We start from the raw sequence: 15,640 nt of genomic DNA on the forward strand, positions 1-15,640 counted from the left end.
GCTGATTCTCAGATCCACCTGCTCCCACCTTGGGTTTCCTCTTAGAGCTTGATGGCATCCAATGTGACAGATACTTGACAAAAACACTTAGAACAGAAAAGCTGTAAGGTTACCAAATCCTAACATGATGTATTACAAGGGAATAGGGTCATTAAAAAGGGAAAAACAACTGCATCTTCTCAAAGAGCTCGTAATCTTTTCAGAGGAGAACAGAAGAGCTTTAGCTACCAAAAAGAAAGTATTTTCCAAGTATATACTGCCCTCCTGTGTACAACTCAGTATTAGATCCAACAGCTGCAACCTACTTCAAAAACTGAAAATAATGTGGTGCTGTGGTGTCCCAGATAATGTAGGAACAGTGGTAAAATCCTGGCACTACGGGAACAGATTGAAGAGACAGCTCAGGCCACGGCTGTCATCAATGAGAAACTAATCACTGCCATAGGCCTTCATCAATCTTTTATGAAGGAGATCATGCTGGATCCCTAGCATCAGAAGCCATGAGAGCTGCAGGAACTCCTTCTCACAGACCAAAGGCAAAGCAACCCCACGCTGCCTCTGAACCCCACCACTACCAGACATTGTCCACAAATGACTGACTTCTTTAATTAGAAGTAATTTCTTCCAATTAAAGCTTCTAATGAACAATTTGAGTCTGGCACACTCCTGCTTAAATACTTACCTGTGCAGAGGTAATTTCTTTTTTTGAGTATTCTTGATGCCTTCTTCAACAGCTCTGCTCTTTTGGAAAAAAAAAAAAAAAGGATTTTAACTGTACTGAAAGAACTTCAGTGTGAAAAATTAACTATCTCTGTTAAACAATGCTATGCTGTGCAGGGATCCTACTGCACTAGTACACATCGCTTCTCAGTGTAATGAAAGTTTTACTCACCACTAAATACTTCCCCTTTGCTTTTTATTTTACCTTTCCCTTTTTAGAAAAGCAGGTCCTCAAGCAACTGTGGAGCAAAACTGAGAGCAAATTCATAGCCACAGCAAAAGGTACACAATTCTCTGTTTCCAACTGCAAGTCACATTTGCACTAGCACACTTTCAACATGAAACTGAAAAAGTCTCTTAAGATCATACTAAGATTGATTTGAAAATAATATATGTTTGTCTTCTAGGCATACCATGGCTTTCTAACGCAATTAATTTTTTTTTTCAGGTAATTCAAGTTACTATTTGCAAAAATCCAGCACAGTCTTTACAGAAACTAAGTAAATACTTCAGGAGCTAAGTCAATGTGAGTAGCAAAATTCTGACAATGTTTACATTGCACACTGAAGAAGAGCATTATTGCTGAAATAAATTCTTTATTTCCTGAAACATTCCAAAACAGCAGTATACACAGTTGTAATCAAATATTAAGTCATATGCCATTATAAGAAAGCATTGATTAGTGCAACTGGATTTTGTAAAAGATCTATCAAAAAGATTTATTTGCATTAAAACTCATTTTCCATAAGCAACTGTTAATAAAACATTACAATTTTATTCTTTGTAATAAAGTACTGAAAATCAACAGTAGTTTTAATGATCATTGTACCTTTGTAAGTGCAACGTGATTTATGCTGCCATTTTAAATACAAAACACTATGACAATAAATTAACAATTCAACAAATGGTGATAGACCAAAAAAACCATGCTGACCCAGCTGGATGACAATTTCCAGTGAATGCTACCTTTTTTTTTGTGCTTCTGCAACATAAATATACTGCTTGGTATTGCCAATGTAAGATTTTCTAAGATATGTTCCTAGCGCTAAAAAAGTACATTACCCCAAAAATATTATTTATGGCACAGAAAAAGTTAAATTATCTCTCTGTAGTTCAAGGTTCAGGCAAGTTTAAATGAACTTAAGTATACAAAATAAAATGTACTGAAAACACTAGAAAAAAATTCAAGCACATACATAAGTACCCCAAAATTCCAAATAAAATGCATGACGCCTTTACACTGAATAAATTATCTCAGAACTTCAGTACGGCAAAGCTGCCCAAAAGGAAAATCTCCTAGTTCCTTCCAAGGAAATATTCTGGTATTTTTCAGACATATAATACTTTCTTCAGTTCCAAATGCCAACACTGCCATTGTTAGTCTGATAACAATGCAGCCGTTCAGGTAACTGATTAAGTGCAACATTAGTATTTGATAAGATGTTCATTTTTTAAAAATGACATGGCATTGTAGATGGTTACAGATTAAGATCCTGGGCAAAATAATACTGCATGACCCTCCTTTTCCAAATCATTGTTACCCAGCCAGCTGGGTAATGAAATTCACACTATGTGTTTTCCACCGTTGAGGGGCAACCTTCATCAATAGCAGCCGTCTCTCCAGTTCCCATCCCGCATCGTGCTCAGTGACGACAGTGGCTTTGGAGGCTGAAGGAAACTGTATTAACCAAATGACAGGGGAAAAAAGAAAGGAAAATGAAGTCATATCTCCTGTGAAAGATCAAGGTAAAAGACGTAATTTACTTCTGCAGTGACAACGGCTTTGGGGTTTGCTCAGAGATATCACTCTGGTATATTTCTGGCTACACATGAATGCGTATGTAAAGATCTATGTAAAGATCTATGATCTTCTCCAGTGAGAAGAGCATGAAAGATTTGTAAAAAGGAATTGAGTGAATAATTGTAATCATGCATGAGATGCCTCTAAATGGCAAGATTTGGTTTTTCAGGGGTAAAGACAGTAAAAACACATTTTTGTCACTATGGGCAGTGGAGATCTAATGGGAAACACTTTCCAAAAAGCTATCGTGCTCAGCACGCTCACGAAAAACCAGCAGTTTATAATAAATACTGTGCAAACAGCAAAGAATTTTATTGGTTGAAGAACTCCACCGAATTCTGCTCCAGACCCTCTTTCCAGGACATGTGACAATGTGTTTCCAGAGCCATCAGTTCAAGCATTATGACTCCTGACAGGAACTCACCATCCTCTGTGTCCCCACCCTCACACCTGGGCTGCATCTCCCACTCATCAATGAGGACTTCTAAAATGCTCCCTGACCATTATCCAAACCCTCCAGGTACTACTGAGGCAACCATTTCAAGTAAAACTACAAAAAGGAAAAACAACCATGTGACTTGATCTAACTGCCAATTCACTGGTAACACAGCAGGCTCTATCTCTGATTTGCCACAACCATAATTTTGTCACACCACAATTTGCTGAAAAAAATGTGTTTCAATTTTGTGAAACTATTACATATAAAAGCAGATCTCAAGCCTTGTTTTCACACTACTCTACTTTTGCAGTAAGTTACTTATGCCTCCTTTCCCTTCCAAATGCTTTTTACTGTAAAAAGGCAAAGGTATCTTGTGAAGCAGGCAGCCAGTCAACTCTCAGAGCAGCTCCAACTCTCTGTACAACTGCTTTTTAAGTAGCAGAAACACTACTTAAATAAAAATAGTTGGTTAAACATAGATTCAGCCAAGCTGCTTTTGTGCAGCTCCACTTTGGTGCAGCATCACTTATCTTTGATACAAATCCAGTTACTTGTGACTAAGAACATAATCTGCCTCTGCTGTTTTCTGCAACTGCTGCTTTGCTTCCAGAAAAAAAAAGAAGCAAGTATGTTTAACAATGTTCAAAAAAACTCCAAACCAGAGAGGGCAAAAAAAAAGAGAATAATTAGCTAACTTGAAAATAATTCTAAGAATACTGCTATGTAACCAGAGGTGAATCTCTGCTACAGGGCACTGACAGAAAAATGTGCCAGCACTGAAAACCATTTCAAACAAGCACAAGCTGTAGGTATGACATTACACTGTTTGAGACAACAGAGTTTTGGAGGGGCTGTAGTGCATTTCTACTTTTCCATCACCAGCTGGATAGCAGTGACTGGCTCCAGTGTAAGGCAGCAGGAACAAGCAAGCCCTGGCTCCACAAGTATCCTTACATTCCTGCCGCAGTTGTGCATGGCATGTGGCATGATCCAGACCCTGAGCTGCTGACTGACTTTCTGGCTTTAGCTGGAACCTGCCTCATCACTGTGGACTTGTCTGGACACTGGGAGTGTTGCTTGACCCTGATCACCACCAACGCTGCTCTAGGCTGGGCACTGCGGGGCAGCCCAGCTGTCCCACTCAGCTCCCTGCTCACCCTGCCCTAAGGGAAGCTGCCCCCACTGCCCGTCACACTGCATAAGGCTAAAACACAGAGAACTGGAAGGTGGGGTCTGCAAGAAGCCCTGAGATTGGAGTTGGAAAGGGCTGAGGGTTGTGTGGATCCACTCAACAGGAGAAAGAAAAAGGTGCTGTCTGACTTCTAAGGCTAAGAAGAGATGGATTGTACCATCACAATTTCTTTACACTGCTTGAATCTTGGATGATAAGGAGAAAAGCAGTTAACTTTTAGCCAAATTATTTATCTTGGCTATTTTAATTTTATATTAAAAATTATTAAAAGCATTCCCTCATCCAGTGTTTTATCCTATGCAGTAAATACTGAAGTTCCCTAACGGAACCCCAATATACTGTGTCTAAGAACCTATTTTAAGTACTAAAATACCACTAACTTGGCTACTTAACAGTCTGGCCAAAGGTAGGAAGACAGATTTGCTCTGAGTGTGCACTTCTCCCTGAACATCTGATTTATTTAAAATAAAACAACATACCTGTTCTATTTTTAATCAGGTCATGACTAAAAACACTATTCAAGTTTGAAAGAAGCTAGACTCTTAAACTGATAATCATTCATAATCTAATACCATTCATTAGAAATTTACACAGTGAAAAAAACTGACAACTGAATTCCTTCCAAGAAAAGTCTGTATGAACTGAAACAGCCTGTATTTTTGCTAATGAATCAATAAAATTAAACGAGGGTGTTAAAGAACTGTAGGCTGAGCTCCAGTCTTTTCGACTGACCTGTGCTTTTCAAGTCCTGTGAACTCCTCATTCCCACAGTGCAAAGATCATCCATCTTCAACTATCACTGGTTTGGCTCTATGGCATAGGATGCTGCTAAGGCACATTTGAAGGAAAGGAGACAGGAGCCCAGACTTTCTGGACTGTAAATAGCTTTGTTATTAATTTGAATCAGCTTCTAATAAAAACACTGTTGAGAGTACAGTGTCTCACCCTCCCACTGAAACCTCTTAATTCTGTTTTTCTTTAATATTGTCTGTTGTATGAGAAGTTACAAAATAGCAAGGGACTGGTCTTCATGACCCAGAAAGGCTTCCTCACATGCTGCTATGAAAGATTTAAGAGCTCTGGAGAAGAACATGAAGTGAAGGAAAGGAAAAAGAAAAAAGGAAAGAAAACCCTCAACTATAAAGAGCTCTAACTGAGAGAGTTCCAGCTGAGAGTAAAGAAAGCGATAATAGAAATCTCATGGTACAGTCTTCATCAAAGAAGAAACCTGACGGCTCTTTATCAAAGTTTCACCGCAGTTGGTCAAAATCTGTTGTCAGCCACATCAGTATAATCCCCAAGTAACTCAACCAAAGACAGAATGTGAACAATTGAACTTATTCTGGATCTAGCCAGTATGTAGTGAAAAGTACAAAAATGATGAGAGCTAAACCGTGACAGTTCATCCAGCAGACAATGAGGTGGTCACACAGCAGGCCCTCACAAGACGAGGGATGTTTGCAATGGGAAGAAATAGTTGGAGGAGTTAACTCAAGTTGAAAGAAGTTTTTCCTTGACAAGACTTAATTCCTATTAATTACAGAACATGCAGCTAAGAGTTTAACTCCCAGCTATTACAAGGTAATTAAAACACAATCTCTTGCATCAAGCTTATTTTATTGCTTGATTTTAAAATAATTAATTTGAAGATGAATTTCTCTTTTTTTTGCATGCAAAAAAATGCATTTGCTTAACAGTACAGCTTATTGCAACTATGTGATATTCTAGGATTCCCTGTGTGCCTATTGTCTCCCAGGTGGAATTGAAAAGATGTTCCAAGACACTACTATCCAGGATATTTCCTTCCTCCCAATGCTGTAATGGTACAACTTGCATTTGTACAGACTACTGCCATTTACAACAACAGGGATGCAGCTCTTTCTATCTGAGCACTCTACGATTTGCTCATGCTGTGACACTGAAATAGCAGTAGGCAAAAGTCTGGGAGAAGGTAAGACACATCAGTTAATGATATGAGGTTTCCATTTGTTTGGATTTCTTACTGACAGGTGGCAAGCCATTCCTATTTACATGTGACTACACACTATCCATTATCACAGTTTACTGGGGGCTACCAGCATGCATTGTCCATCACTGCTTCTAGCAAGCAATCTTAACCCATTCAGCGGCTCAGCACTGGGAGAAAGAAACTTATGTTTTATAGTTTCATATTCAGGAAGTAAAAAAATTCCACAATTTAAGCCTAAGTCATCCACATAGAGACTGAGGCCCGTTGAACCCTTACCTTCGAACCGGCTGTGCAATTTTACTTCTGGGAATGCCACTCCCATTGACGGCCAGCGATGGCCTTGGAAGAGCACTGCGCCCTACCATGCCTTGACCAGCAGTCTTGTTTGGCATTGGGATCCCAGTGTTGGAATACAACTGCGAGTTGCTGGACACTGGAATACTGCTGTTGTTACTACTCCCTTGTACAGTTGGGCTTACATAGGCAGTAGCTTTGAGAGGCTGTCTGACAGACACTGGAAAATGTCCCACACTGTGAACTCGGTGTTGAAGCTGTCCTGGTGATGGAACTGTGAAGAGTGATGGAAAAGGAAGTAACAAGTTCAGTATGCAACAAATAACACCAGGTAGTTATGCTCATTTCTAAATAGATCTGAATAAGGATAAACGCATCATTACACAATTTACTTCCTGATTACAAACTGCTGAAAAACCTCTTGGATCCAATACTGTATCGAGTAACAGTGCACTGAACTAAAATATCCCGTTCCACCCCCATCCCTAAAAAAAATCCCAGTCCATATTGATCCTTCTTTCTCCCCACAGAGATTAAATTAGCCATTATAAGCACATTAAATCCATCTACACACTTAGAGCTTTAAACTGGAGAAACTGCTGAAGGTATAAATTAGTCACTGTTAGATGATTTTGATTTTTGTAAGGTGGCCTGTAACAACCACATCTTGTTCAAGCAATTGCATTAAAGCATTATGAAGCATCACAGAAGTTTAAGCTTTGTGCATAAAAACAATTAAAAGGCTATAAAAGGTCTTGAATGTAACAGCATATTCCAAGGCTGATGTTATGCAAACTATAATTTTAAATCAATGCTATGAGCTCCAGAAGCTTTATATACAGATTTTCTACCCAATCCTGCCCTCTGGTGTACATTTGGCACGCATCGCTTTCCAAGTCCACGTATCAAAAGCAAACTGTCAAAAGCCTGAAGCATATAAACTAAGACACTACATTTAGAGCAACCCTTTTTCAAGTCTTTGAAAAAAGAACATCTTTAAACCATTCAAAGACACAGGAAAAACTGCAAGGGAGTGACTCAGATTATACTGGCAATATCTTGTTATGAAAACAGTTATAACATAGCTCCTGAAATACTCCAGAGCACAGCTGCTTATCATAAATATTTTTTTAGAAGAGTATTTCAGGAAAACAGAATTTTATAAACACACACATATATATGAGCATGAACACACAAAGAAATATATATTTCTAAAATATTAAATAAAATTAAACTCTCAGTGCACGACCACAAAAATCCATGTGGGAATCTGAACTGTTTCCATTCTCCTATTCAAGCAGGACAAAATACAATAAAATAAAACCATCAGTCAAGAATATTTTTCAGAAAAGAGGCAATTTAATTGTTTTGAAGACTTCTGCTCAAATTTGAAAGAAAAACACCCAAAGGAAAAGTTTTTGCCAACTTCTCCCTCCAAAATCTCACAAGAAATGGAGAGCATAAGTTAAATCCTTTCTTCCCAAATTCTTTTTTCCTCTTTTCTTCTGCCTGTGTCCAGTGACATCCATTTTTCCCATTTCCACTCAGAGAACCTCAGCTACAGTGCTAAAAAAGATGGGTTTGGATCTTGATCTATCTTGCTCAAGTTCTACATGATTAATCTACTAGATCAATACCTGCTTCATCCCCCCATCAAGAAGTCACTTAAATTAAACCAGTTACAGAGCAATTTAAATTCCCCCACTCAACAAGTATATTATACTTGAGAATATAACCCTCTGTTTACTGCATTTCCTCAGAAGAAAGTGGCTCAACTTCAGTAGGAGAGAGGTCATGTATTTTAAGATAGTGTTTATACAGAGTACTGTACAACCAGCATTGTATAAATTACCAAGAAAAGCAGTTTTCAATTGTAGTATCAAAACTAAAAAGGTCATCTTACATGAATTAATTGCATTTTTGGTGTTTCTACAACACTACTACTTATAAAAAATTCAGTTTTAATGCTGGCACAAGATGAATGGGCAAAGGAAAAAAAAGTGAAGAAATTCTCAATAACAAGACTGGCAGAATTTGCTTTCCAAAATGGAAACTTTGAAAATCCTGAGGTGTATTAAAATCTGGTGCAAAAGAACAGTTTGCTTTTAATTTTTCATAGAACAAAGGGTCAGTCACCGGGACGTGTATTCTACTGCTTTATCGATCCCTTGCACGCAGCCAAAGAACACACACAGGTACTTACTACACGACTGCATCCTTGAAATCCCATTACTGGCTCCATGCAAATTGGAGTCAAAGCTCTGACTATTCCTCACAGTGACAGGAGAACCAGCAAAGCCAGCAGTACTGCTAATGGTGGGGGTACTTGGCATCCGAGCGAGGTTAGGCATGCTTCTGCGGAGTTTGTCTGGAGCAAAAGAAGACAACATCCATAGTCAGGTCAGAATTTCCAAAGAACACAAGCCACCTCCATGTAATTTCTGTAGAAAATCAGAACAAACTATTTCAATAAAATGAGAGGTTTTGCTTTACCAGAAGAACATGTTATTGACAGCCTTCAAATTGAATCATTATGACTACTGTAACATCATGATGATTCACAATTTTAAAGACACCAACAGGCAGTACAGTTGCAGAACTGCAAGGATTTAAACAATGAATAATGATGAGTTTCACATAGATGTGTAAAGTAGGTCAGGTGAACCATGCCCTAAATGTGCCTGTTTCTTTGCAGTGAATACAAAAGCAAGTTTGCAATGGCAGTCAGACACAGCTATTTACTCTGTGGATGTCTAAAGACAGGTGAGATAAATCCATCCTAAGTGACTGAAGTCTTGCTTTCAGGTGCCAGTAAGATGCTAAATAACTCCATTCCGAACCTAACCTTGTTAGCATGTTAAGTTTCTGCAGGCAGCCACATGCAAAAACTGCAAAGTCTTGATGCTGTTCAGTTGCTTGAAGCCCTGGGTTGATATAAGAATTTTCAAATCTGGTACTTCTCCCTCCTACTTCACTTGTGGCATCTGATTTGATAGGCATTTTCAGAATAGGCTTTTTTGTAGGGCTTTTCACAAAAAGAAAGCTGCAAATATGCCAAATATTTTTGGGGGAGGTACAACAGCTAAGGCAAGTGTCTAAGAGGTCAAAGGTTGTCTGCAACCCCACTCACACCAGTGCTTTTGAAGAAAGAAACCAAAAACTTCCTGACATCTCAAGGCAGCTTCCCAACCATAACACCATCAGGTAGTCTAAGGGAAAACTTTTTTGGTCTCTTCTGCCGTTGGGCCAAAGGGAGATGACTCAGTTTTGTACAATCAGAAGAGACTGGCAAAAAGGCACAGACTGAAGGACCCGATCCTGTGACGTGACAGACTTCAGTAAAGCATCACTGTGGGAAAACAATGGGTATTTATTAAATTGTCATTGACAACATCACCAAGGTTTGCCTCTTGGCCAGGTTCAGAAACAAGGGCTGCGCCCTGCCGAGGTGGCTATGTCCCTCCTCATAGCATGGCCAGCACAGAGGCCACCAGCTGCTGTTTCTGACATAGGTCCCACTGGCTGGCAGGTGCCTGCCCGCTGCTCTTACACTGCAACAGAAAGCACAGGTATACTTGTCTTGTAGCAGCAGCTACAACTGCTCTCTCCCACAGAGAGGAGGGCATTTCCAGACTGATATTTTGGTTTTATGCATAGGAACAACACAGCACCCTGCTTGGAACTGCTGGCATGGGTCGACCTCCTGGCTCATACAGGCCAAGTTCAGTTCACAGAAACAACGGATTTATTTAGAAATCTCAGTTGATCAGTCCACATAAATACACAACCTATTTAGCACCATCATTAGCCCCTCTAATCCTTAAAGCTGCTAACAAGTGGAAAGTAATAAGATGTGACAGTACAGTTCTACCTATACAAGTTCTTAGGACTCACTAACAGTAACTTCAATACATGTGATGCCTACGTAACTCCAGCAACCTGTGTCAGAGAAAGGCTTTATCTCCAGCAGGAAAAGGAAATGTAAGGTTTGAATCCCTGGAAACTAGAGTACAGTCAAATCCTAATAAAGAACTACTGTATGGACAATCTTTCATCAAATGAGTCAGAATTGTGCTTCAGTGACTGATTACTGACAGTGGCAGACCGAAACTCTCAATGGTACAGCCACGAACATTAGCAAAGTGATTACCACTGTGGTGCAGCCAGGTACTAAGTATTAACATCAGTGATGTAACAATGATAGAACAGTTATCAGGCTTCCTAAACTGTCCTGGGGATGCAAACAATAGCACCCATATAGCTACCGTATTTCTAAAACGGTCAAGAATTTTGCAAACTGAAGAGGGAACTGTCACCCTGTAATGCAATCCTTGGCCAAGAGAGGCAAAAAAAATCATGAATATGGAATGTCTATAGCTACTGTTAATTCTGGAGTCCTAGCCTACCCTTTCAAAGTCCTAGGTGAAATCCTAATTCAACATTACAGAACTTGGGGAAAAAGAGTTTGAGCAGGATGGCGGTAGGGAAGATGGCACTGCATAAAATCGCTTTTTTTAGTATCATTTAGTATCTTTGGACTCTACATGGTCTTCCACTCAGGGTCTGCATCAGCCACCCCAGCATTATTTGTGCCTTGAACTGTCCAGTGGATGCAGCTACAATAGCAGAAAAAGGGGTACAGAAGTAGCTTGGATTTCCTCCATGTCTTGGGTGGCCACATGCCTCCTGTTCATTAGTCCCTTCTTGTTCCAGCAGTTTGCTCTGCTGCTGATTCATTCAGTCCTCAGGCAGCAGATTCCTGCTGCACCTGTAAATTCTCATCCATCAAGCAGCTGTGTTACTTCTTTGATGGGTCCTTGTGTCTGCTGACATAAATGGCCCTGAAAAGCAATGAAAATACCAGGTCAGTTTTGTGTTTGGGGGAAAACCCAGAAATGTTCGCCTTGATGGCATTTTGCAGCTTTCATCTCCTTGGATGATGCATCCTCTTTCATCTCCTTCTTGAAGTTTGTTCTGTCACCTGCTTCCCTCCTAAGAACAGTGGAAATAGTCTTACAGACGTTTTGTTTGTACATGAAACGCTGGCTCTTGCGAGCTTAATATATGGAAGCAGAAGGTGGGAATTATATGATTTTAATATTATTTCAGGCCACTGAGATGTGACTAGATATGAACTTGCTGGAAAATACAAGAAGAAAACAAAAATATTTTTCCAAGCTGCTTTCCTTTTCAGACCTCTTTGCTCTCCTAAGACTGATGAGAAAATGAATAGAGAGGAGAAGTAAAGGAGTAGAGATGTATTCTCAGCTGAGAATTCATTTGCTCATGTAGTCCTGTTTGTGATGAATGCTGGAATTTGCTACAGTTTCTCCTACCTCTTCTGCACTAATTTGGTTCAGTGACAAACTTATAAAAATCATCAGTTGCTTGCAATTTGTTTTGTTAGGAAGATGTGGATAGTAACACCAGTATGGGACTTCAAAGGACCTACACCTGTTCAAGAAATGACTGGATATGGCACTTGATGCCATGGTCTAGTTGGCAAGGTGGTCATCAGTCAACTGGACTCAATCTCTAACAGCATCCACAGTTATTACTGTGACCCACTACTGAGTCTCAACTATAATTTAGGTTGAAATGAATAGGGTGTTTAAGTAGAATGCAGCCATATAAAACATCACATGTATCTTCGCCTTCCCCAGCCTTCTCCGAGATAAAATATCATGACCTACAGCCATTGACTTCTTGAGGTATTTGTAAGTGTGAAGAAAATTCAAGGATAGGTCATGCAAGGGGAGTTAATAATCAGTTCCTGGTTATTACCACCTTCTGAGAATAAATTATGCACATGTGCTTGTCATTTCATGATCTTCCTCTAGGCAGCATACACTGCCCTTTCACATACCTGCAGTAGAATGAAACATCAAAAATTGCCTACTGCATGTTTACACTTTCCTCCATATGTGGCATCCATGCTGAGTTAGCCCATTGCCTCTACAGCACAAAAAAGCTGGGAATTGTGAAATACAGGATCCTCTGCCCTCAACTGAAAATGGACATGAAAAGGCCACCCCACAGCACAGATCATATTCACTGCTAAAAACAGGTCAAAAAGCAGGAAAAAGTGTCCCTTCTTTGTCAAACATTCCACAAAATTACAGTGAAGACAGCAGTTCGCCTCTCACCCAGCTGCTTCAGTTCTGATTTTTTGCCAGGAAGTTCTTCCCCTGATACTATTTCTTCTCTGAAGTCAGCTCGGGATCAGTGGCCCAGCTTCTTTCTGGCAGGACACCAGAACAGGCAGCACCTGCCTTCTGTCTTCTGATCCCCTCACCGTTGGTGGCCGTCCCTGTTCCACTGCTGCTTTTTTTTCCTTTCCCTGACCTACTACTATTACTGGCCGAAGATTAATTCCATGTAGCACACAAGCAGACCTTGTCCTCGGAGCAAAGCTACCTCAGAAGAGGTACATTCTTGGTGGGAGGCCAGATGGGGACTTCTGCAGCAGTCCTTGGTCAGTATCATCTGCTGTCTGCCAAAATGTCTCATCCAATGAGGTTCTCCTTACAAGGAGGGCTGATGTAGACTGTACAGTGAAGTGTCTTAAAACACATTTATTCCTTCACTGTTATTCTCTGCAAGTGTTGTCAGTGTTTTATTTGAACAAAAGGACTCCCAAACCTCACCAAAAGTGCAGGAGTGTGATACAATGAATCACAATTATTTGTGTCTCAGAGAAATCTGTATCACTGTTTGAGCTATGTTAGCAGTTCCTTACACATATTTAAATCCTTCACACAAATCCTGCAAATTCAATTCTGCCTTATCTGTATTGTAAGTATTGTAAATAGTCAGGGTAAAACCATAAGGAAAAAACCCATGCTTCTTGATTTTAATATTATGTAGACATTCAGAGTGCGTTCTGAAATCCTTAAACTTGTAGACTCTATTACAGCTTCACTTTACGGGATTAATTTCTCTTCCTCATCTCTGAAGACTTGAGATGAGTATCTGCGTTATATTTGTTATAACATTTGTGACATCCCAAATACACCAGGGTCTTTTTTAAAGGTCTGTGGAATCATCAGCTGATACAGCAGAGACATCAGTGTGTAAAAACACAAATACAGACTAAAGCAAGTCCTTCAGGTAAGTGAGTGACACCATTCTCAGTATTGTCAATACCTACATTTTATTCAGAATTACTACTTCACCTCGTCCTGGCTTCACAGGAATATGTCTCTCACCACAGATAGAGCCGATTAAAGATTTTTCCACTAGCCTTCTATGAGTTCCCCACTGATCACTATCCCCAATATAATGCAAGGGTGGCAACGTTAAGATTATTTTCCTCATTTTCTGTCGTAAAGTCTGCAACAATTTCCTAGAGAGAATTTTTCCTTTCTTACCAAGCAAGAGAGGTTCTGAGCAGAAAACACTTCATAAGTCTATGCTGAACCCATATCTAAACACACTGTACTGCCCTTGAAATGCTGCTCTTCTATGGTGCCTGGAGTTTGCTTGAAAAACCCAAACAACAAACAGAAACCACATTTGCAGCTTTCAAACTGAGGCAACAGCCAATGATGTCCATAATATTTTCAAAGTCTAGGCAAGAAAGTAACTCATAACTATTAATTTCTGGAAAATAAAAGCAAAGTTTTTCAAGTGAATGGCATTTGTGGCCTGTTTATGAAGGTATAAACCAACTTAAAAACTTAGCTAAAAACCAAGCTAAAAATAAACATGAAAAGCTAATGGAAAATATATATTAAGATTAACCAGATTGAATGCATTGCTACACCATGAACCACGTATTATTCATCCACCTTCTCACTGTATTATAATAAACTCCTTCTTTACCTGGAATAATTTGTCCAAAGTACAAAGTTTCCAATTTTCACGTATTATAAAAACGGACACCTTAAAATGCACATAAAATAAGGGGTGCCAGGATAAAAGGTTGTGAGCAAGCTGCTCTCAAGATAGGGAAACTGGGCCTGAACGCAAGAAAATCAATCCTATTTTCAGAATCTTGTCTATCCTGGATTTTGATTACTCTGGATCATTTCACAGCACTATAGTTAAACATTACCTGTGGTTTCAGAAAATCAGAAGTATAAAGGGCAAAAATACTAACAGCTATTAAAAATTAATAAAATTACTGAATAAAAAATGAAATATATTTTTAAAAAGTTAAAGTGACAGCAGGTACTTTTGCATCAAAGTAACTAAAAGAATGTCTATTTATGGACAACATAAAGCAGAAACCAGCTTGGTTTTATGACTTTTGGTGGTATTTCTTATATGAAAATTACTATATATAAAGTATTCTTGATATTAATAGTTAGCAGTGTTTTAAGTTGCTAACCAATAACTTCTTCAAATTAGACTAAGGGGAGAGAGGTAAGCATAAATCTTTCCACTGCAAACATGTTAAAGGCTTTATTAAAGTATAAAACACACACTAACTAGACAAATTCACTTCAGCTAATTACAACCGGTACTCAAGAGGTGTTCACCTCCTGTCCCTCTCAGATTTTCTTTAAATTAACTATTTCTGACCCACCAACCAATTAAAAAATCCCTGAAAATCAGAATACCTTAAAAAGTTTACAAATGGAATTCTTCTGATGTAACTCATCATTACAGAAAATTCAGCTGATTTAGGAAAAGGGTGTAATTAAACAAGGAAAACAACATTTCACACAAAGCTTATCTATTACTATATTCTTGCCAGAACTGGCAATAAAACCTATTAGAAAGCAAAGATAATACACACACTCTACAGACAGTGGCTGTGAAAATGCTGTTTAAAAGGTAACAACAGGTACACCTACAGAGCCCATGCTACAAGTGGCCCCACATACACTTTAAACACATGGCAACATATTTCACATCTAAACATATTTCGATTGGCACACACCTGCCATTTTTGATAGTGTTTACCAAGAGCCTTCCAGTACAGCAAGCTGTTGGGGACTGGCAGTAAATATGACTGGCACCATTCATTCAGACATGAGTGGGTTAAGGCGAGATAAAGAACCTGGACCTGAGAGTGGGGGCTACATGGTGTAGTGTGGTCCAGAAGTATGTAATTTTATCTTCAAATAGATGTACAGCAATTTAAAACAGGGAAGAGTGTCAGTATTACAGCAGGGGCAGCACTTTGCTACAATACACTGCCAAGAGCAATTGTATGAGCTCAAAAGTATAGCTTCTAACACAGCTGGAAAACACCTGAGAGACTATTCTCAACCCCAG

General features: G+C 39.2%; 1 protein-coding gene across 3 annotated transcripts in view; it reads right to left on the minus strand.

The window, feature by feature from the left end:
• Positions 1 to 1,326: 1,326 nt before the first annotated feature.
• The window catches only part of SLAIN1 (SLAIN motif family member 1), a 50,533-nt gene continuing 36,219 nt past the window's right edge, over positions 1,327 to 15,640 (minus strand). For all 3 annotated transcript variants that reach the window (XM_069008586.1, XM_069008577.1, XM_069008583.1), the window contains 3 exons: positions 8,619 to 8,783; positions 6,398 to 6,689; positions 1,327 to 2,398 (listed from right to left, as the gene is read on the minus strand). In XM_069008586.1, coding sequence (XP_068864687.1) covers positions 2,323 to 2,398; positions 6,398 to 6,689; positions 8,619 to 8,783 — 533 coding nt within the window. In that variant the 3' untranslated portion in view covers positions 1,327 to 2,322. The remainder of the gene's footprint in view (positions 2,399 to 6,397; positions 6,690 to 8,618; positions 8,784 to 15,640) is intronic.

The sequence above is a fragment of the Aphelocoma coerulescens genome, chromosome 1 (assembly GCF_041296385.1).
Source record: "Aphelocoma coerulescens isolate FSJ_1873_10779 chromosome 1, UR_Acoe_1.0, whole genome shotgun sequence".
NCBI classification, from domain to species: Eukaryota; Metazoa; Chordata; class Aves; order Passeriformes; family Corvidae; genus Aphelocoma; species Aphelocoma coerulescens.